Source organism: Phoca vitulina, unplaced genomic scaffold, assembly GCF_004348235.1.
Source record: "Phoca vitulina isolate PV1807 unplaced genomic scaffold, GSC_HSeal_1.0 scaffold12, whole genome shotgun sequence".
Classification (NCBI taxonomy): Eukaryota; Metazoa; Chordata; class Mammalia; order Carnivora; family Phocidae; genus Phoca; species Phoca vitulina.
In genome coordinates, this window is record NW_022589715.1 from 43,283,657 (window position 1) to 43,308,930 (window position 25,274).

The 25,274-nt window shown below is 36.7% G+C and overlaps 1 protein-coding gene across 36 annotated transcripts in view; it reads left to right on the forward strand.

Moving 5' to 3' along the window:
• The window catches only part of NRXN1 (neurexin 1), a 1,121,375-nt gene that overhangs the window by 578,929 nt on the left and 517,172 nt on the right, over positions 1-25,274 (forward strand). For 18 of the 36 annotated variants that reach the window (XM_032411088.1, XM_032411091.1, XM_032411097.1 and 15 more), the window contains 3 exons: positions 5,473-5,646; positions 10,608-10,634; positions 11,565-11,684. In XM_032411088.1, coding sequence (XP_032266979.1) covers positions 5,473-5,646; positions 10,608-10,634; positions 11,565-11,684 — 321 coding nt within the window. The remainder of the gene's footprint in view (positions 1-5,472; positions 5,647-10,607; positions 10,635-11,564; positions 11,685-25,274) is intronic. The other 18 variants (XM_032411096.1, XM_032411105.1, XM_032411111.1 and 15 more) reach the window with 1 other exon arrangement.

Sequence of the window (25,274 nt, forward strand, 5' to 3'; positions counted from 1 at the left end):
AAATCTTTATTTAAAAAAAAAAAAAGAAAGAAAGAAAGAAAGAAAAAAAAATTAGCCTGGTCTGATTGCACTTTTTCTACCAGCCAGTCACAACAAGAATTGAAAGGGAAGTTAGGCTTGTGTCCCAATTTGCTGTCCAAGGTCCAATCCTGCCAAAGCAGAGCCTCCAGAATTGTCCTTTCTCCAGTCCAGCCAGCAAGAAAGAAAGGCAGCGGGTATTCAGCTTCTGCCCCCCCCAATGCTACTTATAAGAGATTGAGAGAGCCTTCTTAAGTTTCCCTAGAGTTTTAGCCATCCAAATCTACAAAGCACTTGTTCTTTTTAATGTATGCTCTTTTTAATTAAAAGGAAAGTGAGATGTGTAAGAAGCACCAAAAAAAAAAAAAAAAATTCATATGAATAAACAGGAAAGCTGAGTCAAAGAACTAATTATACCCTGATACTTGCATTCTGCTGCTGGAAGGTGGAGCTTGGAGTCCTCGCTCTAATTGCCGTATGCTCCCTGTTTTAACAAAAGAGAAAAAGTCTTACACCACTTCATTTACCTGCTTTTGGTTGATGGCTCCCAAGCTGTGCCTGCCAGCCTCAGCATCTCGTCCCCAAGACCCTGGTTCATATCATCTGATCCCTATGGATCACTCCTACTCAGATTCCACATGTTTAGTGTTAAATACTGTTCCCTCACTTCTGTCCAAATTATCACTGCTTCAAATTCTGTTGTCTTCTAGCCTACATGACTATATTTTTGGATTTCTCATTGTCTTTTTTTTTTAAACCAACAGTCATAAATTCTATTGTGTTATTCAATAGACTTTGACTTAACTTATCCAACATTATTTATCATTGCCTTCCAGCCAAGTCTGGCCTTTTATACTTTCTTGAATGCTGTATTTATTTTATCTGTTGTCTTCTCCAGGGCTGGCACTACATTTATGCTATTACAGAGTAATGTATCCTATACTTTCTTCTGGTCTAAACTCTTCCATGATGCTCCACGTTATAATCAAAGTCCACACAAGCCTTTTATTTTTCTGATTTTATAAGGCACATTTAGCTTGAATCTCTTGACCTGGCCCTTGGGCTTTATAGAATTCTTGTGTTTCCTAATCTGTTTCCGTCAGATTAGAAGATATTTATCAAATCATTGTCCTCTTGTTGTTACCAGGTTCAGCGCAGCTGGGGTTTGTAAGAGAAAACGTCAAAGGAGCCTCTTGAGCTTCTTACAGCATAGGGCAAGGCATACGTCAGGTACACACGTGACTGTAAACTAAAGTCAAATAAGATGTAAATTTGACATCTTGTCATTCCATTTATACTAGAAACAAGGAGACAACCTAGACTTCTCATTCTTCTGTATCACTCACTACCATCAACCTAGAATGAGGTACACTATAGATGTACAGTCCTCACCAGACATAGCAACACAGTCACACCAGTAACCCCGTGTGCTGAGTGCATGCTCTCTACCTGGCGCCTGCATACCTTCTCTCTAATCCCCACAGCCTTGCGAGGTAGGCGTTTCACATATGAAGAATCTGACTCTGAAAGAAGTTACGTAACTTAATGTGCCTGCACTAAGACAACCAGTAAGTGGCAGGGCCGACGTTTATAGCCACTTATAAGTGAAAAGCCTGTGCACGATTCCCTCCTCATTACTGCGCAACACTGGAGTGTGGATACCTGTGTTATCCCCTCAGATCCTTCTACAGATAACAGTCTTGAGAGTGTGTATATATGTTGCACTAGTCTAAAGATAAGGGTATTCTGAGATTTCTTAAAAAAAAAAAAAAAAACTTTCCAAAGGCTTGAGGTTATCTGGGTTTATGCATGTTCTCAGCATCTCCTGCTAAAAATGCCCCAATTCCATCATTGCCTCATCAATTCATGCGTGGTCTACTTAAAGGACAGGAATAAAAATCAGCCCTTCATCAGCTTGGAGAAGGGGTAACAGACTGGCTTCAAGTCTGTAGGAACCTGTCTCTTATTAGATGTCCATCCTGGCTTTTGCTCACACGTAGGGTCATTAAAAAGGATATCCTCCTTCCCATGTACAGGATTTTGCCTGCAAGATCCCATTAGTGCTAATGGGTCATTTTAACTTGCATCACCTCCAGGATCAAAAGGAGAAGCTGCATCTTTGATGAAGGGCTAATGCTACATGGGGCTCAGGCCACTTAAGGGTTTCCTTTGTTCTCTTCATAGGCCAACCCACCAGGGGACTTTAGACCACCATCTACTATACGAAGAGTTTATAAAGACAGTATTAAGTGGTGGTGCTAAGTGCAGCCTCAGTAATGAGAATTAGAATGCATTCCCTACTTATAAATCACAATCTCATCCACCTTAGTGTAGGATTGAGGCTTGTATCCTGCACTACTTGAATCAATATTTTCTGCTCTTTAATAACACAAGGGAAAGATTACTACTTCTTTTCAGTAATCTCTGAGAAGTTGTTCGGGCGCATATGTTTGCCAAGAGGAAAAAAACAGGGTTGTGGCAGGAAGTGGGGAAAGGAAGCAAGTAAGCTTTTTAGAATTAGCTCTCGCTGTGTGTTGCCTTAGCAGTCTTTCTTTCTTGATTCCTTTCTACCGTGACCTCAGTCCATCAGGTGGCTGACAATGTGTATTGAGTGCCCATTGTGCTTGTCCCCCAGTATGAGGCACTGGGGGAGAATGTGAAACAAATAGAGACACAGTCTGTCTCTTCCAGGAGGTTACAATTGGAAAGAGGAAGGATGGTTAGCAAACATGTAGTGTCCCATACATAACTTTCAGTATGAGTTCTACCTCCAAAAAGCCCGAAGCAGTGCCGAGAATTCTTCACTTAACTCCCCTCTGATCTCTAGCACAACATCCATTAGGCCTGGAGGAGAGCTGAAATTTTCTAACAAATTCAGTTCAACAAATGAATGGAGGGAGCCTCTCCTTGCATTGATGTGTGATGTGTAACAGTGTAAATCTCTGCCCAGAATCTCAGATGTGCAAGAAAGGTAACTCTCGATTTTTCTGTAACTCATCTTGGTTTCCAGTTTGAGTTCTGATTCTTTGAGTTAGTGAAAATGTAATCTCAGGCAATTTTAGTTTCCTTATTTCCCTGAGACTGTGTCTAAATTATTTGCGGGGGTGGGGGGGGACTTCACTGTACCAATCTTTGGGGAGATAGAGATTACACAGGAGCTGGTCTCGAGTATTCTATATTCATAACTTAGGTGCCCACTAAATTGCCAGCATCTTCATTCTCGTATGCATGACCCATTAAGGTCATTCTTTTTCTGTTTGTTTCTGTGAAACTCTGGGAATTGTGGTGCTCCCATACCACAGCTGGAATATGGGAAGTTCTGTGAGGCTGCCTAAGTTCCTAGCATGTCTAAACCTACCAGGCACTCATGTTTTCCCAAGGATTTCACTGTTGCCTCTGGGTTCTCTTGAGGAAGTGCACACAAATCAATGTCATTCTCTAAACGTACCTAAAGTTTTGACCTCCACTGGGGCTCAGCCCTCAAATTAGAGCACGGTGTCCGCTTTTTGGTATTCATCGATGACGATGCTCACATTTCTTTTCCTCCAGTTTTCTCTCCTGCTTGCCTCATGAGGGGCAGGAAAGATTTATTCTTCTCATGTAGTTGCCTGTATATTCTATCTCTTTCATTTCTTTAAGAGTCTTGGCTTTTAAGACTTAAATGCAGAAAGATAATTTGGTATCTTTGGTTTTTGATTCTTATCCTTTCTCTGAGATGATGAAAACACAATGACTTTAAATTTAAGTGAGAGGAAAAGACCATGGAGATAAAGGAAATAGCGTGAAAAAAATGAGATATTTCAAAAATAGTATCCCATCTCAGATGAAAACCATCCTATTCTTTAATATTAAGAATATAGTTAGTAGTCAAAGATGTTTTATTTAAGAGGGGAAGTAAACACATTCAGTCCCTTCCGTATAAATTATGCGTATAAATTAGGACCAGTATAAATTAGGACCGTGGCATCCTAGTGTAATACCTAGAGCTTTAGTTAATAGGTCAGGGACCTAAGTTCTCAGTTTCTGGGGCTAAATGACTTTAAGCAACTCACTTTACTCCTCAGTACAATTCAGGACTGTTATATCTGTGGTTTGATTTCAGCCTACTTAAAATCTAGTAGGTTAGCTTATCACTGTTTCGCGGATGCTGGCAGAAGACAGAAGCTTTCTGGGTCAGAGACCAAGAACTTTATTACTCATGACTCAACAAACAGGATGAGCATTCACTTGGGTATCAGTTCTCCTTTATCCCAAGTCCCATGAAGACAACACAGAGGGACCCAGAGAAACATTAGGAATGTAGGAGTTTTGTGTTACATTGGGGAAAAGGCATCAGGTGGTATGAAAGTTAGGATGGTTGAAGTGAGAGAGAAAATTCAACTGACAATGAAAGGTCAGAAAAGTAGATAGCTCAATAGAGTATGTTAGCAGAGCTTTTAAACAGGAACATATATTATGGAATGTGGGGGTTACCCTCCATATCTTCTGCATTGATTGTTTACTGAAGTCAGTGAATTACATCTACTCAGTGCCATACAGATATGGCAGATAATCTTTGATAGGAAATGAAACATAATCAAACATGGATTGCAATATTTCTTTTAAGTAATGGCCCATGAAGTTGGGAAATCTCACACCTAGAGACATGAAATGACAAAGCAGAGCAAAGTGTTCCATTAGAAACTGCAATAAAATTAGAAAAAAAAAAAAATAACTTGTTAACAGATCCCAGAGCAGCATAAAGAATTCACAGTGGTATAACTTCACCTAAAAAAAAAAAAATCTGAAAAAGGATGTACTATTCAGATATGTACTGACTATTATGGGAGTCAGTTGGTGAATAGGATAAGTACAAGTAAGGATAATGGGCTTAAGCCTAATATAAAAGATAATTGTGGACCCTAGAGAGAATTTGTTGAGCTTCTGATGAACTGAAAGACCCAGAGTTCTCTAAGCAGAAGGTTGATTATCTACTTCCTATTTTTATTGTAGTGGATATTTCCTATATTTATTTTATCTGATTTAATTCTCATGAAAACCTATAGAACAGATTTTATCATTCGTATTTTAGAAATGAGGTTTCTAATGATCAGAGAAACTGAAAAAAAAAAAAAAAAAAAAAGTTAAAAGCTGTAGAGTTGGTAAACAACCAGGCTTGGATTTCAGTGCAAGGATATGCAACTCCATGGCCCGTGTTCCTTTCACTTGGCTACACTGTATTGAGCTTATTCAGTTCTCTGTGGAAATAGCTTCTAGAAATGTCTTTGAGTGCTGATATGTTACCCAAAGACTTCTGTGTTTTACACTTTTAGGAAGATATCTAACTATAAGTTGACTTTTTTAAATTAATGAAATATAAACCAAACTGTTTTTTTTTTTTTTTTTTTCTGAGCTGCTGTATGTTTAAAGGAATGACAAGTTACTTTTGTGACCAAAACTTTGATCTTCCCACAGGTGACTTGTATATAGGAGGAGTGGCTAAAGAAACATACAAATCTTTGCCGAAACTCGTCCATGCCAAGGAGGGCTTTCAAGGCTGCTTGGCATCAGTTGATTTAAACGGACGACTTCCAGACCTCATCTCAGATGCTCTTTTCTGCAATGGACAGATTGAGAGAGGATGTGAAGGTACTAGATCTTTGTTAATCAAACCCTAAGTAATTCTAATTCCACCCATAAATAAGAACAGATCTCTCCAGTCAGCAAAACTTATTTCTGCCTACTGTTCAAGCCCCAGCGTAGGGCTTAGAAATCCTTATTTGTGTTTTTCACTTTTCATCCCATAAATCCTAAATTTTCTGGACTGTTTGCAAACCTACAATAAGGCCTTATGTAAGATGGGGGCTCTGTGTATGGATCTTGTTATTTTCTGCTCCTTTGTATTCGATAGTCTGCCTAATTAGTGTGTTAGTCAGTTCTGCAATGCCTGCTTTATAACATTAAATAGATACCCTCTTTGGACTAAAAAAGTAGATTTGCTCTAGTAAGTGTCAATCAACTTGATTGCTTGTTTCAAATCTACATTCAGCAAGATGTAACAGGACAGTAAAGTTCAGGTGCGCATCGTCACATCGCTATTCGGTTTGTATCTACCTGGCACAGGTTTCTTCTGTATATCATCAGTTTGTTTTAGCAAAAATTGGTTTCTTCTGTTACCCAAGACTAATATTCCTTACTTGAGAAATGAGCCCAAGTAGCTTTCTGTTCTTTTGTGCTCTCTATCAGACTAAGATCTGTAGGAGTACTTTTTGATTGCTACTTTCATTTTAGATAATTTTCATTTCAACACCTCAGATTATTTGAGCCAATTCTCCCTCCAGAAATGTAATTTAATCACATTATCCTGAATTTTGGCGCTCTGAATGTGTTGCTCCTTCTCCTTTAATGTTGAAAACAGTTTGGGCTATTTTGAAAATATTAGATTCATAAGGAAATTTCATATGGGAGAGGCAAAGAAAGACATGCGAATTCCTATCCCCCAGGAGATTATGAATCATCTCTCCTTGGCCAAAATAATGCCATTAGATTTAGCAATTACCTAAGTATGTGGAGGGTTTTTTTAATTTGAAAATACATTTTTTTCTCTCTGCGATATATATTCCTCTGAAAAGTCAGGTGAAATTCAAACTGTGTTTTAATCCTGCCAGAAGATAATGCTATTTAATAGAAGCCTCTGTTGAATTTTTTTTAATGTTACTGCTATATTTATTTTCTTTATTTCAATTTTGGTATAACACTTGTACAACAAAGAGAAACTGTTTTCTCCAGTTTACCAAAGGAAACAGGATCATTAAGTGAATAATTCCTTCTACTGGGTGGATATAAGAATGTGGTTCATAACTTGGATTTTTGGAGGTGATCTAACCAGTGAGAATATGTACATTAAAAAAAGGGAAAAAAAGTACTACAAACTCCTGGCAGTATTTTTTTTTTCAAAAATAGGCCTTTCTACAAGTTGCTTGGTAAATGACTTCTTACCTACAAGGAGATGTTAGGAGCAGACAGACACGTTCACAGCTAAACACCCGCAAGATGGAAAACAAAACGCACACACATGACCCCCCACCACGGGCACATAGGTGATGTGTGTGGGTGGGTAGAAGGGAAAACTAATGAGGGGAAGCTGTACTAAGAAAAGAATATTTGCAGAAATGATACTTGGTTTTATTTTCTAACATAATCTATTAAGCAACTTGGTTAAGATGATTATACATCTTCTTGGGTAACAAACTATTATTTGAACATTTGAAATTGTTCAGTAGGTTATGACATTGGTTCCTTCCTTACCTTATCTAGGATGCTTTAATATCTGAGCTTTAATAATTCTTAGCTCTTTTTAACCCCTTTTTTTTAATTCTTAGAATGTTACCATGTCCCTGCCTTTCTGCATTGACACTTCCCTGATTTTTCCATTCCAACATCAAGATTAACAACTTTTAATTTATGATTATTTCTATCCTCTGCAATTCCTAAGAATAATCTCAGATATACCTGTCATAGGTGTAATTGATGAGGTACATATGTTTTTAGGGGTAATGATCAAATTCTAGACGATTGATCAATTCTCTCTCTAAAGATAGTTGTCTCATGGAGTTTTAAATCCAAATCACATTGGAATCACCTAACTTTTATATTAATAGAAATACTGTAAATGTGCCAATAACCAAATGATATCTTTCAAGATTTTCCCTCATTCCTATCCAACAAGACCCACAAATCTCCAAGCCCCTTTCATGTAAAAAGTTCATGGTCTTTCCTAATAACCACTTGCTGCCTTCCATTTTTAACTAACTGCATTGGCTAATAGCTGTTTATAACACACTAGCGAGGAGGGGAGGAAGCTTGCCTTGTCCAAGTCCCTTCAGATGAATGTTTCTCAAGCTTGAACCAGTATCAGAATCCCCTGGAGAATTGTTAAAACCCAAATTACAGAACACTACCCCCAGGGTGGCTGCTTCAGCAGGACCCTAAAATTTATGTTTCTAACATGTTCCTACAATGATGCTATTACTATTGTTTCAAGGGCCACACTTTGAAAATCACTGATAGGGTAGCATTTTCCCGCTTGCGTAAGAGAAAATAGAGACTGGTAATCCACCAGTAATCAGGCTTAGTTAAGCTCAATACCGAGTCAAGATAACTTTCGTACATGAAGTCAAGGGGAAAAATTAATTCAGACACTCTTTGCATAGTCTCCTACTATTCAGCCCCAGAACTATTATAATAAGTACAGAAATACTTAATTATTAAAGCTACCATTGATTTAGCACTGGTGACAATAAGTTTACATATGCTTTTTCATTGAATCCTCAAAACTCTGTAAATTAGGTAGTGCTGACTTTTTTTAGATGAGTAAATTGAGCCTTGGAGATGTAAGGTGACCTTCCTAAGGTCACACAGCTCGTATGTGGATGATGGAAGCTTTGAACCCAAGTTTGCCATACTTGAAAGTCCAGGCATCAAAACACTTTCCTCTCTTGCTTCTTTGGTTTCCAGAGATTTTAGTTTTACCTTCACTTCTTTTCTTTTCCAGACATATCCTTATACTTAACCACTTAATACAAATGTCCTTGTGGTTTGTTCCCAATTTTATTCAGTGATAAAATAAAAGGAACATTACATAACTAAAGGGAAAATAAATTCAGGGCTTTGTCTTGCACAAATGCCTGTCAGTGTTTAAATATTGTTCTTAGGAGGTGAGTATTTTGAAAAATGTGTCTTGTCAGGCCTAGGGATACATTCTCTTGTAATACCTGAATATAAAAGGGTGTTGTGATAATGAAAAAATAATAATAATAAAGCATGTCTTTATGCTCACATAAAGGTTTGGCAGGTACTCTGAGTTGCTGTTCTACCATATGGGCACATTCATCTTCAGGATTGTAGTTCTACCATTTTTAGAATTTAGTATTATGTTGCAATTGTGTTTCTGATAATTTTTACAAAAATAAAAGTAAAAACGATAATCTGGCTCTTCATCCGTTCCTGTTCCTGCTCTTACCTTCTTCTGGGCAAGTAAGGGAGCAGCCTCAGATTGATAACCAGCCCCCGACCCACACGGGGCATGCACCATTCCCCGCTCCTCTACTTGTCCCAGGAGAGAATGTGCAAAGGAGTATTGCTTTAAGAGTTGTTTGTTGTTTTGTTTTGTTTTTCCAAACAATAATTATTTTCAGTCTCTAATGTCGTGGGATAAAGATCATTAGACCACTTACCTCTCACAGATTGGAGGAACCACCAAAACTAAGCAGCTTAGTGGTTCTTAGTTCTTTGATGAGATAGGTGAGAAAAATGGTGACCTCCATTCAGGGCTTCCAGGCCTGGGAAATTATTATTAATAATAACAACTATTATTATCATTGCCATTAGTATACCTATTACTGCCGTTATTACATAATTAGTTCTTACAATGTTATGGTTTCTTAATTTGTGAAAACTCACATAGGTTAGGCTAAATTCAACAACTTTCTATGAGGAATACCTTTACTGAGAAAATTGTAATAGAAATACCGTTGTAGCGAGCATGTTTAAAAAGACACTTTACGAAAATGTCAATTTACACAAAGGCTAATTACAGGTAGTTCTCATTTATTCACTAAAGCAGTTACCTCACAGGCTCTCAGTGTTAATAGAATCTAATTGGGCCAGTATCGTTTTTATATTTCTGTAAAACCTATAAAGTTGTGTTGACTAGGAAATATCTTCAGTGTTTTACTCTAAAGCTATTTAGATGGAGGGCTTTCCCTTTTTAACCTTCCCTAAGATAGTCCTTATTAGTGAAGTTCTATTGTAATAAATATTCACAGGGCAGTTTAGAAGAGTTGAAGGGAATTTTGAAGGTGGGGAAAATGCTGACAAAACTCTGAAACCCTTAAGTGGTATAGGCCCAGCCTGGTAAGAAAAAAGGTAAACACTCCACACTGAAAGCTTTTAGAGGGATTTTTTTTTTTTTTTTAAGTGGAATGGTATTGCAGTCTGCTTTTTCCATCCCTTACTTGTCTCATCTGCCCTGAATGATATATATATAGTACATTTTGATAGTCTGGTGTCACTCTCAAGTCCAGCTGTTGGCAGTGAATGGCTGGCATCACAGTTTCAAGCCTTAATTGCAATAGCAAGATAAAAAGATGTAGAGGGAAAGAGAAATGGAAAGGGATAACTGGTCTCCTAATGACCATGGTCTACACTGTATGTGCACATGACAAATGGTGTCACATGCTCCAAATAAGCAACGTGATCACTTTGGTAATGCACTCATATCTATCCAAGAGAGGAAAAAATACAAAAGCCCTTTTGATTTCTTCCATTACACGTCATCGGCTCAATTAATCATTATATATGTATATACACACACACACACATATATAGTAAAATTCTAGTAAATTACCGCTTTCTCATTTTTGGCTTCTCTTAAGATTTATGGCTGTTAGTATTAATTTGTTTGCTTTACATAGCATTTTTTTCTCCCCCCTTTACAACAGCATGCTTTTTGAATCTGAACGTTCTTCTGTGTTTGCCCCATTTTGGTATTGCTTACTAACATTTAATGTATTTTGCTTTTTTTTTTATTTTTTATTTTGCTGACAAAGTTGCATTGATGAAAGCTGACTTGCAAGGTAGATAGCCCTGTGTGTAAAAAACAAGACTGAAACCCCCTAATACACAGTGGAAACCCCAAAATAACATTTTTTTTTTTTTTTTACATTTTTGCAGTAACTGTTGTTTGGGTTCAGATTTAATTTTTCCCCTTCTTGAACATTGTGCAAGAAACCTCATTTTATAGCATAGTTTGCATAAAGGCTTTCAGTCTTGAATATGTTTGTATAGTGATTGCCTCTAGTGCTTTGATCATCTTTTTTTTTTTTTTTTAGTTCTTTGTTTCTCAGTGTTCTAGTTATGATTCTTTAGAAATAGACTAGAATTCTTTTTACTCGTGTGTTAAATGGGGGCATGTCATTTATACAGACTTTTTCATTTTATGTTTAACTGCATGAATTGTTAAAGCATGTGAATTGATACTTGCCAACATACCTATCTAAAACACCCAACAACCATAACTTTATCCATAGTTTGTGCAGGGAAACTTCTGGAAACTTTTAGGGTATTTTCGCATAACTCTTTTCAGTTACTTTGCCAATCTTTATCTCAATTTCATGAAGCTCTAATCTCCATTCTCATGGTGTCTCTATTCATTGGTCAGAAGTTAAGGAGATCCATGCATTTTTCTAAAATCCAAATGGTGATAGAGAATTACTGATGATGGAATGAGATTACTTGCTACCATGATCGTACTAGAAGCTATGTGCTTGCTTTTATTATTTGTTGTTTACTATTATAATGTATTCTGTCCTATATTTGAAACTTCAGAAAACCTTCCTATTACAGCTTCTCTGTCGCTAATTCAGGTGTGTGAACTAGAACTTTCAACACTGGTTTGGTCATGTAATTTGAGATGTTGGCAACTACTATATGTGACCTAGCTCATGTACGAAACACTTGTAGATTTTTTTTAAGGAACCCAAGTTTCTTTTGGGTTAATTTTGCAGGACCCAGCACAACCTGCCAAGAGGACTCCTGTTCTAATCAAGGCGTGTGCTTACAGCAATGGGATGGCTTCAGCTGCGACTGTAGCATGACTTCGTTCAGCGGGCCACTCTGCAACGACCGTAAGTGCCTCTCTGAGTATGGACTCAGGTGGTCATCATTGCTTCCAGTTACTGTGTGATGCCCAGAGTCTAAAACTGGGAGTCTTTGTATTATCTGTAAGTTAAACTGTCACAGTGAGAAGAAGCAGTTATTTCTACAGAAAGGGCATTTTTGAAATACTAAAGGATTAGTCAAGGATGCCGTTAGCTAAATGCTGTGATGATGGTGAGCCTTGGGTTTGCAACTGTTGACTGTAATTTTTTGAATTGCTAATGGTCACCTTGTTGAAAATATCTTTTTTCATTTCCTACATATGACAATCCTCCCCTGGTTTTCAAAAGAGATTTCTTATTGCTTTCTATTAAATAATATTTAATTCCAGAAGATTATATGTTGAGGGCTGTAATTTTCGTGAAAGGTGACATGTCTCATTATGCCTCTCTTTCTGTATCTTTTTAAACCCATATCTGCCTTTTGCTTTAAAAAACAGTGTTTAAACTTTGTCCTCCAAGTACTCTCTCTTATATTCTAGCCACTTGTGGGTTTTTTTTCCCTTTAGTCTCACAATATAAGCATGACTCAGAAACACAGCATTCATATTATATCATGGAATATCTGTTAGTGCCTAATCTATATGGTAGCAGTGAGAATTTTAAGACTGAATTAACTGGTATATAAGATAAAGTCCTATTTCTTAACTTTCAAATAGATCATGCTTTACAGCAATGCATGAGCATGGTAAAAGCATTTTCTACAAAACAACAAATTCCACTATATTAAGAACATTCTTCTGACAAAGCTTCCTGCTTGTGAAACAGAGTGCATAATTTGTATTATAAATGGTACAACATTTAAGGAAAAGCTCTAGGATGGAGGATGCAATGATTGAAGTTTTGGGCTTTGGGACAAAGGCTGGGCTTGAGTATGGATTAAAAGGAAGATTAGAGTTTGTTCACTTTGATCTTTGTCTATTTGAGACTCTATTTACTCCAGTACGTATGCATATGGCAATGTTGAAGATGAGATCAAACTAAAATATTCTATTGAACATTTAGGAACAGTTTAGGAATATGGTACAACTCACTAGCTATTTTCAGAATTTCTCTTCAAAACATTGAATACAGGTATAACGAGCAATTATTACAAAGTAAAATATTGGAAGAGACCAGTAAAAATCACACTACCACAGATGGTGAAATATTTTGTCTCCATCCTACCAGCAACATCTTCCATAGAATTACAGCAGACTTGAAGCATGAACATGTATTCAAACCATCATACATTTGCACAAACAATAACCCCAGTTGGAGTTCTATAAATAATCTTAAATGAAGGCTCAGTAAATACTTTATGTACTTCTGTGTACCTAAAGCAAAGAAAATAAAAAACCTTATATATGCTTTTAATATATGTACATATGTGTCCTGAATAGTAACTTTCTGCTCTTGCTCCTGCCCCATAGAAAATAACAGAAATTTATTTTCAAGGACAACCAGAAGACTGATAATTTGTTATGATTTTATTATGGTAAATTTTTAATCCTGAATATGATCCTGACAGATGTATGACTACATGTGGTAGCTGAGAGAGTTTTTATTGCATGAAAATGTTTTCCATTTTGCTAAAGAAATTTCTCTGCCAAACTTTGCTTCATCTAGTTTCCATGTTTTATAAAATAGTTGCCATTTGGTTGTGTCAGATTGTGTATTCTCATATACCACTTAAGTTTGAAGAATATAATTTTCTGTGCGTATTTGCTAGACATTTCCTAACGGAACATCAAGATCCTACCTTAAGTATCATGCTGTCTTCACATCATTTTTACAGAAAATTATTTGAATGCTGCTCTTGGGTGATAGCAGTGGTGATGATAATGATAAGGCTATTTGTTATTTTCTTGTAAATAAGGTAAATGTCATTCAATAAATGTGTCTCCTGATATGCCTCTTGCACAAATCAGCATTAAAATTACTTTGGAGGGCTCTCAGAATACATACATTTTGATTAAATCATTACCTCTTAATGGGTTTTCTGGAAGTGGGAAATGGTTTCTTGGTTTGTGCATGGAGTCTTGGTGGTGAGGATATGTAGGTATAAATCAATATTTAAAAGCAAATCTTATTTTCATATCAACTTTAATTTGTAGAAAGTACAACAGTGACTGTTACCTTTGTTAAAAGGTAAACTGAAGCATATTAAAAATTTTAAGAGTTTATTTGAGCAAAAACTGATTCAAATCGGGCAGCACCCAATCTAGCTGATACAAAGAAGCTCCAGGGAGCTGTACGAAATGAAAGAATTATAGGCAGAAGGGAGCAGGGACAAGGAAGCTATACTATACAAAAAAAAAAGCAGCCTGGTTATTGAAAAGTTATTTTGCTTTAGGGAATGGCAGGAGTCTGTGAGGCAGGTTACCTAACTATTGCTGATCGGGAGATTCCTGATTGACTGGTTTATGGGGGAGCCAAAACTGTAATTAAATTAAGTCTTGGTTTGGAGACATGGGGCTTAGCATAAGTGACTCCATTCTGGGCCTGTTGTCTTTTTCTTTCTTTCTTTCTTTCTTTTTTTTTTTAATACCTTGAAGACATGCCATTGATATGGCAGTAAGAATAGGATGCCGTATTTTCTTCAGTTGTTAAATTCATTAAAATAAGCTTTATTTTTCTGCATCTCCCTATTTTTCTGAGTTGCACAAAGAGAATTAATGTGATTCCTGGGATTTTCACAAACTTCTTTTCTATATAGAGGTTGACTTTTTTTTTTTGTAATAAAGCCATTTAGGACAGTTCATTTCTTAATGAAATTTCCATCTGTAGCTTAGGTATTTATCCATAAATTCTGTGACAGCAGTCTTCAACTGCATAGAAAATAAAACAAACAAACAAACAAAGGAAAATGAAATAAGGTATTTTAAAAGAGGAAAGAACACACCACATTGCAAATAAGACACATTCTCTCTGAAATAGACCTTCTGAATATCATCTCTCTGATAAATTTCACAGAGTGGGTTAGAGTAACTAGAAAAGTTTATTTATGTTAGCCTGGAGATATAATTAACAGTGAGAAGATGGGAATACTTTTTAGCTTGTAAGTATAATCTTGGGTAAATCATACTAATTAATACACTTAAAGGAATCTTTCTAAAAAGAGGCACTTATGCAAAATGATGCCAAAGGCTACTTTTAAAGAAAAGTGCTTGTGAAACCCTTTTTTTCCCTAGAAAATTGCCATGTAAATGACCTACTCATTGAGAAAAGCAAGTGCTGTGTGTATGTGTGTAGGGTGGTATAGTGTAGTGGACTCAGCTAGATTCTTCCATACCATTACTGTATTTTAGGTCCCTAATATTATTTGGGGGGGGGGCGCTTATTGTAGTCATTTCCTGGTTAAGTTTCCCATTTCTTATCCCTTTCTCCTCTAATCTGTCCTATGCCTCCTTACCAGTTTTGTTCTTTCTTCCTACTCTCCCCAGTTTAAATATCACCAGCTCTTCCTGGTTGTCCTAACCAGACGCAGTATTTTCCCTCCACTGACGGCTATAGAACTTTGTTGATGCTATTTTATCAGCCATCATATTTAGGTTTGGTCTTATCTCCCTGTAAGACTTAAGACTATATGCTTCTCCCAGGCAATATTTTTTTTTTGTCTGATAAGCCCAGTGTTTTGCACATCATGATGCATATAATTGGTAATAATAGTGACTTACTAAATCTGTGCTAACTAGATGCATGAATCTTGCATAAGGGTTTCTAGTACATCCTCAGGGGTTAACAATACTCTCCAAATTCATCAATTTGGAGTTCATGAACCTCTGTGGTCTGACCCTAGCTTTCATTTTCATCCTTATCTGTTGCAGAACCTTGTCCATATGGCATCTTAGTGCCAATTAACTTACTTAGGGCTTTCTGAACAACATTATACTTTCCCAATTTCCTCACCATTGCTTATGCTAATCTATTCTCCTGGGGAATGCTCTCATTCCACCTGGAATGAATCCCTTTCACTCTATCTGTTTGAAGAAATGTAATTTCATTTTCAATCTCTACTTAACTGTTTTGTCCCATGGAAACTTCTCTAGTCCTGGGAGCTGGGCCTTAGCTTTCCCCTCTTCTGAAATCTTAGAGTAAAGGTCTTTTTAACGTACCATATATTGTAGCTTTTTGTGAACTTTTTCTTGGGTATAACCACTTACTTAGTGCTTGCTACGTGCCAGGCCTGTGCTAAGAGTTTACATTCACTATATAAACATCAACATACCACTTTTTCAGGTCTGTACACACGCGTGCAAGCGCGCACGTGCGCACACAGACACACACCCTGTCATCAAACCATTGTGCTATACGGTAATCCTTTCTCTGCTTTCACCCTATGGTACAGAATAGAATGTAACTATATTAGCTAATTTAATGTCAGGTTGGAGAAGATGAATATGGCTATGATCACATGGAAAATAGTGAACATAATAACATTGTCACATTACATTAGTACAGAATTGTTGTGTGCCAAATTACAGTTCAGCTTTGATGGTGTCTGTTACCATAAGGGAATAATACATCATAGTGCTGTTATGTTGGTGCTAGGAGGGTATGGTCCCTGCCATTAAAAGACTATTTTCAGAATTCTAAATTTGCCAGAAGAAAATCTTTCTGATAGGAATTTATCGTATCTTTTGTGTGAGAATTAGAAATGTTCACTGAAACAAGATTTGACTGTGACTTGTTACCATGACATTTAAAAATATCTTCAGCTTTGTTTCTTACCTTTTTTGTTGTTTGACAAGAGAATCCAATATCCAGTATTTGAGCATCAGTATTAGAACTACTGGAAATGAATCATAACACGTATAAAAATAACTGAATCAAAGTCACATTATTTCTGTCCCATTTAGAGTTGCCAGTAGTATTAAGCTGTGAGCTGATTTGTTGCCAGTACCATTTAGGGATGAATAAAATTTAGCAATTAGCTATGTCCACAACCAGATCCTCACTGTGAGTATGATGAATCTTATTAACCTTGAATCATTCAAGCATTTCTAAATGGCAGTCTTTAAGTTGTTTAAAGCATTTCATAAGCAGTATTTACAGATAATGCCATAGAAAATTACCTATGGGGAAACAGGTTCAGACCTATCTTAGACTAAACCATAAAGAATTAAAATATTGTTCATACTGATCAGAAAATGCAATAAAAGAAAGCAAAGCATCATATATGATAGTCTTCTATTTAATATAAATTTATCTTCTTGTTGGTAATAGACATCATAAAAGGAAATACAGAAAAGAAAGCCTTGGTCTTTTCATATTGCAATTAAGCAGTTAAATGACAGTTTTTAAGCTTTATCTACATAAGAAAACTCAAGTGGGGAGAAGACCCCCGAAGAGTGGTAAGCACTGCTATATTTGAATTATCCAGATTAGTCCCCTGTATTGTTCATCAGTAAATGATCCATGACTCTGAATAGCTTTTGACTCTATGTCAGTGGTGCCAGTTTGACCCCAGAAGTCAAGAAGGAAGGCCCAGTTGAATTTTTCCCTCTGCAAGTACTCTAATTTTTCTGGCTCACTTAATATTCTAACTGTGTAGATCTTCATTTGGCTCTTATGCTATCGCTCCTCATTGCAGGGCTTAGATAACTCTAGAGGTGGCCTTTGGTGCGTGCATTACTGGGGTAATACCGTCTTATCCCACCAGAGCCCAACTAGACTCAGGCTCCATCAAGAGAAGGTTCTGCCAGTCACCTTGGTTAACTCTCCTTAAGGGATTACAACACTTTCAGTGCTCAGGTTTCTCACTTTGCTTTCCATCTATGGCATCACCAGCTGGTGCAGGGGCCAGCTTAGGGTGGGGAGACTGTCTGAATCTAAGGTATGAATTTTTGAAACTTGAGGCCTTTAGATTTACTTTTACTTTTTAAAAAGGGCTTTTACCTCACCAGAACTGAGGCACGGAAAGCCCTTGTGAACAATATGAAGATTAATCACGGTGAATTCTCAGAATCCTGTTTAATACTAAATAAGTATCAATGGTAAATAATTTAGTATCCGTTTATTAATCAAGAAGGTGTGTGAAGAGAGTAAATGTTGAATAATTCTCCAACTTTATAGAATCAGATTATCATGGGCATGTTTTTATTGAGTTTATTTATTTTATTCTTTCTCTAAATTTTTATTTAAATTCTAGTTAGTTAACATATAGTGTAATATTGGTTTAAGGAGTAGAATTTAGTGATTCATCACTTACATACAATACCCAGTGCTCATCACAACAGGTGCCCTCCTTAATCCCCATCACCCATTTAACTCATCCCCCCCCACCTCCCTTCCAGTAATCCTTAGTTTATTCTCCATAGTTAAGAGTCTGTTTCTTGGTTTGCTCTCTTTTTCTCCCCATGTTCCTTTTTTTTTTTCTCCCTTAAATTCCACATATGAGTGAAATCAAATGGTATTTGTCTTTCTCTGACTGGCTTATTTCACTTAGCATTATACTCCCTAGCTCCATCCACATTGTTGCAAATGGCAAGATACCATTCTTTTTTTATGGCTAAGTAATATTCCATCATATATAATCATATATATGAATGAATCATATGAATATATAATGGACATTTGGGCTCTTTCCATAATTTGGCTATTGTTGATAATGCTGCTATAAACTTCAGGGTGCATGTATCACTTTGAATTAGTATGTTTGTGTCCTTTGGATAAATGCCTAGTAGTACAGTTGCTGGATCATAGAGTAGTTCTATTTTTAACTTTTTGAGGAACCTCCATACTGTTTTTTGGAGTGTTTGCACCAGTTTGCATTCCCACCAACAGTGTAAGAGGGTTCCCCTTTCTCTACAACCTCTCCAACATTTGTTGTTTCTTGCCTTGTCAATTTTTGCCATTTTGACAGGTGTGAGGGGCTATCTCACTGTAGTTTTGATTTGTATTTCCCTGATGATGAGTGATGTTGAGCATCTTTTCATGTGTTTTTAGGTCATCTGTATGTCTTCTTTGGAAAAATGTCTATTCATGTCTTCTGCCCATTTTTTTTTTAATTTTATTTATTTATTTGACAGAGAGAGACACAGCGAGTGAGGGAACACGAGCAGGGGGAGTGGGAGAGGGAGAAGCAGGCTTCCCGCTGAGCAGGGAGCCCGATGCGGGGCTCAATCCCAGGACCCTGAGATCATGACCTGAGCCGAAGGCAGATGCTTAACGACTGAGCCACCCAGGCGCCCCATTCTTCTGCCCATTTTTTAACTGGATTTTTTGTTTGTTTGTTTAGGGATTGAGTTTGATTAAGTTCTTTATAGATTTTGGATACTAACCCTTTATCAGACGTGTCATTTGCAATAACTCCTCCCATTCTGTAGGTTGCCTTGTAGTTTTGCTGATTGTTTCCTTCGCTGCACAGAAGCTTTTTATCTTGATGAAGGCCCAATAGTTTATTTTTGCTTTAGTTTCCTTTGCCTCAGGAGACATATTTAGTAAGAAGTTGCTATGGCCTATGTCAAAGATATTCCTGCCTATGTTCTCCTCTAGGATTTTGATGGTTTCCTGTCTCATATTTAGGCATTTCATCCATTTTGAATTTGTTTTTGGGTATGATGTAAGAAACTGGTCCAGTTCTTTCTTTTACATGTGGCTTTTCATTTTTCCCAACATCATTTGTTGAAGAGACTGTCATGTGTATGTTTTTAAAGAAGGTGTATGAGATCAAAAGTAGTTTAGACTTTGTGAAATACTTTATTTTAAAAGAATACAATTATGATTGAATTTGGAAGGAAGTGGTTAGATCGGGCAAGTTATTTATATATACTGTCACTGTGGGTATCCCTAGCTAGTGCATAAGAAGGACTACAAAATATTTTAATGTACATCACACCAACATATTTTAATGCTAATGACATAATTAACAGGTATTATATGTATACAGTTTACATTTTTTTAAACCTTACATTTTCAGACTTCAAAAAATCTTATTTTCAATTTACAAATGAGGATATTGAGGCATGATCAGTTAAATAATTACTTTGGGTTAAAATGGCTAATGATTTGCACAGACAGATATGAATGTAGGTCTGTCTAACTTGAAGCTCGTATTCTTACTTGCACCCATAATTCCTTTCAAAGAGGGATAGATTCAGTGTAGATGGTGTTGAAATTTCCCAGGTAGAAAATGCCTATAGAAGTTAGTAATGACTGACAGCCCTGCAGATTTTTTTTCCATCTTCATCTCACTCTTGATTTTTATATTTAATATTAAGCATTATGTTGCAGGAAATATGCCCCTCCCCTCAACTGCTCAGTTGCCACTTCTAAAGATGAGTTAAAAATTTGTACCTGTCTAAGTCACGTACTGTCATTAACTTCCAGGTCTGTTATAAAAAGGTACTGATTGTGAAAGAAAGATGGGGACTTTCTGTGATTTTTCTTTGAAAGCTTGAGTTTCTCAAAAATGATAATTTAATCTTTGAAAATGAAATCAGGTGAAATATTTCCATAGATTATCCTGCTTGAATCAGATTATGGGGAACAAGCAGGTAAGATTCAGAATTATGCTGACCAGTGAATGCACACTGAGTGTTTCGTTGTGTTGATTATATCTCAGTTTCCTCTTTATATAGCTGTTGAGGAAAAAAGAAGAACAACAAAAAATGAAGTCAGAGATTAGCAGTCCAGTCTTTGAAAGTTTTTAGAGGACACATGGAGGAGACACAAGAGAATGCATGAAACCCACATCATCAAAAGTCACTGTGAGATTAATAGTAAAGACCAAGGGCCCCTTGTATTTGTCGAGAAGGGAAAGAAAGCCCAAGGAAAATGTGTAGAGTCCAGAAAAAGGTCATGATAAAAATAACGTTGTGCTCGCATTTAGGAGTAATTCTAGTCATAAAGAAAAAAATATTACTGTGAAGAAAATGCACCTTTACCAGTGATCCTTTTTCCTTCCCCGAACAAAGCATTCTGTGTCTTTAATGAGATTTACTATAGCAATTAAAAAGTGTAGGATTCTTTTATGGGGAGGAATTATGGCCTCCTTTGCAGCTCAGTGCTGTTATACGTTGTTACTTCTCTGGTAGCATTCTACAGGAGCATAAAGTACAAGGATGATCTGTTAGCTCTGGGTATTATGGAGTGTATGATTTTAATGACCCTAATGATCTAAATTCACATCTCTCAGAAAATGGCCTGTAGAGCCTGAGGCTTAATCTCCCCAGGATTTGGTGAGATAGGAAGGTACAAAGGCATTTCTTAACTTGAAATGATTTTAGAATGAAACAAGTTTCATAAAAGGATGAGCTGATACAGAAGGATGTTAAAAAAAAAAAATGGGTCGCGAGCAAGGAGGAGGCTGCATTTGACGGGGACAGAGGAAACTGTGCTCGCGTAGGTGTGAACACTTCTTATAAATATATAACATATGACCCTTTAGGGAGAGAAACAGATGGAATATGTAGCGGAAAATAAAGAATACATTTTGCTTGGTTTCTTCATGGGAATGGCACAGAGTATATTTTGATATTTGGCTTCTCCCGTTGCAAAGCTTTCAAGGCCTCATCTGGATTACAGCAGCTCAAGGCAGTACTGACATCGGGAATGGTGCTGGATAAAAGCAGACCTTTGGATATGTTTGCAAAGCTTCTTCAGGTCATGACACGATGCATTAATTACCCCAGCCACGTTTCCATGTCAAAAACTTGATGGTCACCTCGCATGCCCACTAGGAGGAATCGAGAATCGAGGATCTAGATTCCTGCAAACATCATACCCTCAGAGTAATACAGTGTTGCTAACACTGTAGGGTTCATCTTCCATGACATCCATCATGAATCCACTCTCCTAGGTCCTATTCAGGGCGACTGCTCCATTTTACTAAATTAAAAACAGAAAAGTGTCAGAGAAATACCATTTTCTCTCAGCCGCAGGAGACATCACAGAAGTAATTAAACTGGATTTTGGTGTGTCGGGCACATTCCTTTTATTGACAGTAACAATAATTTTCTAAATCAAAACCTGGAAGCACTTTCAGTGTTGTTGAAGTGCAAAAGATAAAAACTTAAGGTTTTAAAAATCAAATCAGTCTGTGGAGTGCAGTATGAGAGTCTGCTGTGTGAGTCATGAATGCAACCTGTCTTCTGGAGTTCAGTGCCCACAAGCTATATGAGGAGGATGATTTTGTTTTTAGCTTAGTCCCTACAAACTATATGGCTATAAAGCCAAATGGAGTAGGTCTTTAATACAAGTTATCATTTGTGGTTTCAAGGTCACCTGGAAATTCCAGTCTCCCTAACCCCAATATTTCCTTTTCTGATGTTGTTAGGTTTTATTGATATCCACTGTCTTGACATTCTTGCATTCCTTCATTCATCATTTAAGTTTCTCCACATCTTGCTCAACAAACACAGCTGTACAGTATGCTTTATCTCTTATATGCGCAGCTATTTGCTCTGTGATACAGATACGTACAAACAGTGTAGTCAGTGAATGCTCTCTTTGCCTTCATCTTTGATGAATGACTGACTCCCTCATCTGGATGGTTCTTCTCAACTTCCACTCTGCCCAGGAAAATTCAGACCCAGCTCAAATCAAGTTCATCCAGAGTAAGACAGTCTCCAGTTAGTGATTTCTTCTGCTTCTGAGTCTCCAAATGTTTACTGTCTAACAGGCATGGGTTTTGTTATTTTTTAATGTGTGTTTACCTTTATTCCCTAGTTATATTTTACATCTATTCTTCTATTTTTGATATTATTTCTCACAGGCCTAGCCTATTATAATGCTGAGTAATATTTGAAGATTAGTGTTCTGAAACCTCCATTAGTTACCTGATTTTTTAAAGACCTTATTTTTTTAGAGCAGGTTTAGGTTCACAAAATATTAAGAGGAAGGTACAGAGATTTCCCACATGCCTCCTGTCCCCATGCGTACATTGCCTCCCCCATCAACATCGCTCACCAGGGTGGTACATTGGTTACAATTAAGGAACCTACACTGACACATTGTAATCACCTAGAGTACATAATTTACGAATTAACTGATTGTGCACCCGTCCCTACAGTTCTTTTTAATATATATATATGTATACATATTATATAACATCTCCCAGGGTAAGCTATTATGTTTTATCACATTACTGTAAGTGCATTTTTCATTATTTTTATTCCTGATGGTAAAGACCCATGTGGAATTAGAGTCTTATGTAGCTAGAAAGAAAGTGCTTTAAGTAAAGATCTGTGTATTTGTCAGGGGGAATGTGGGTGAGTGTGTGTGCATGTGCATGCCCACATACTGTGGGAGAGGGATTTAGAAACATGACATTCTATTTTCTTCAAATTCTGCTTAAGTCTGCTTTGTACATTACATTAAATTTAACAAATTCTGGGACTTCAGGGTTTTCAAGGTAACTTTTTTTGTTCCGTTTACTTTTTTCTCATTAATTAGCCAATACCGGCAGGAATAATCACATCATTATGAAATGCTACACTGCTTATTTGATCTTTTTTATAAGCTTTAATAAAATTTTGCAATATTGGGATATTTTTCTAGCAGTAATGTAAGCTCTCTTGGGGGAAAATACTATTTCTCTTATAATAACATATCACTTGGGTGCCCTGATTTAGTCCAACAGTGTCCTTGAAGAATTCTCTCAGTGTTGCCTTTGTACCAGCTCTAGAAGAGCCAAATGCCCATTTGGTGTTACATGGATGGAACTCAGAATCTTCTTATTGTTTTTTCCTTTTCCATATTAAATATGATGAAGATAGCATTTGTATATACAACTGTACCAATTACAAGAGGCTTACTTGGCCTAAGTGTTCTGGGTCAGTATTTTAAGTGAATTTGTCTAAAATCAATTTAATAGGATGGTGAGTATTCTCTACTTCCCAATCTACCTAAACCATAGTAGGTCTCCCAAGTCTAGATTGACAGCATCGGAAATAGAACTTGCTTGGTGTTAGAAGGGTTGAGAAAAAAGTTTAAAAAGTAATTTCCAAGAATACTAGATTTTGTCTACCTTAATCAAAAAGGAGGTAGTAAAATGATGGGGCTGGACTGTCAGTGGTTCCCAAACTGTCATTCCTGGACCAGCAGTGTTCACATAACCTATGAATTTGTTGGAAATACCCATTGTTATATTCAAGACCTCCTGAATTAGCAAGTGTGGGGTGGGTCCCAGAAATATGTATTTTTGGAGCCTCTGGATGATTCTGATACACACCCGGGTTTGAGAACTATTAGACTAGATGATCTCTAAGGTCATCTACTTAGTTCTGTGCTTTCCAGATAAAGTAAAACTTTATTTAATGAAATAAAGGAAGTTCTGCCTAGGAATTTTTATAAGTAAAACATCATAACTTGGTTTATGAAACAGTTTCAACACAATCTTGAATGTTTCTTACATAGCAGTTTAGAAGAAATAACACAAATTTTCATTTTGATTATCAGCCTCCTCAGTTGGCTGGCAATCTTAAGAATGTTTGAAAAGTTCCCATTCACACTATTCATGCTGTGAAAAATCTAGTTCAAGGCAAAATTTCCTCTGAGGTATGAGGAGAATGACTACACCCAAGTACACATCCCTCTGTGCTTATCCTGAGAAGTTCTTTGGAATAATACTCTGATAATTGGTATAGATTGGGAAATAAAGTATTATTCTTACCTGCAAAAGAACTGTAACCTGGAAGAAATTTGAGTCAACTGAGCCACTGTCAAAAATGCCCTTCAAAAAAAAAAAAAAAATGCCACTTACAGAAGATAATATATTATTCCTTTTTCATTCCCTAAAACATTCCACATTGCTACCCATCCCTTACCACCTGCTAAATGAATGTGATCTCAGGTCACTAGGAATTCCCCAGATAGTTTATCTTTACTCACATAGAATGATCAATATGTGACAACTCTTCAGCTGGGATCCCAGTATGTGACCTTGAGCAACTCACGAGGTTTGTGAGCCCCAGTTTCCTCATTATAAAATAAAAAGTCTAGTTTGCCTCATCTTCAAGGTTGCTAGAGCTCCAAAGGTCTGTAATCCATTGTCCCTATATTCTTTACTTTCTTTTCCTCAACCCTAGACCTATTTTTACTCATGTTTAAGGCTCTTCTAAAACACAGCCTACAGCTCAGTCTCACCACACTAATCTTAAGCTGTATTTTAGCCAAAGACCTTTCCTGCCAAATCCTATAAAAGGAAGAACTTGGAAAAAGAAATCTGATTAATGGGCTGTCTTTCTCTTTGAGAAAGGAAACTTTGAATTAATCCTGAAACACAAGGCAAAGACTTCTGCTATTTGTTTCTTTCATGTTCGTATTGCTGTTTATTAATAGCTCCTTTCAAATATCTATATCAAATTTAAGCTGAAAATTTTACTAGTGTAAGGATCATGCCTGTGTCCTCACTTAGCTAAATGTTAAGAGTAATTATTATTGGTACTGAAATAAGTGCTTTTGGGTGATTTAAAAAACTCAGCAATATAAGTAAGGGTGCATAATTGTTAATATGATCTGGAATACAACTACTAATTGATCATCTACTGGGTGCTGAGTTTTCTACATTAATTTTTCTTTCCCTCTTTATACCATCCTTGCATAATAAGGGTACTGGCATCTGTTTTACAAAAG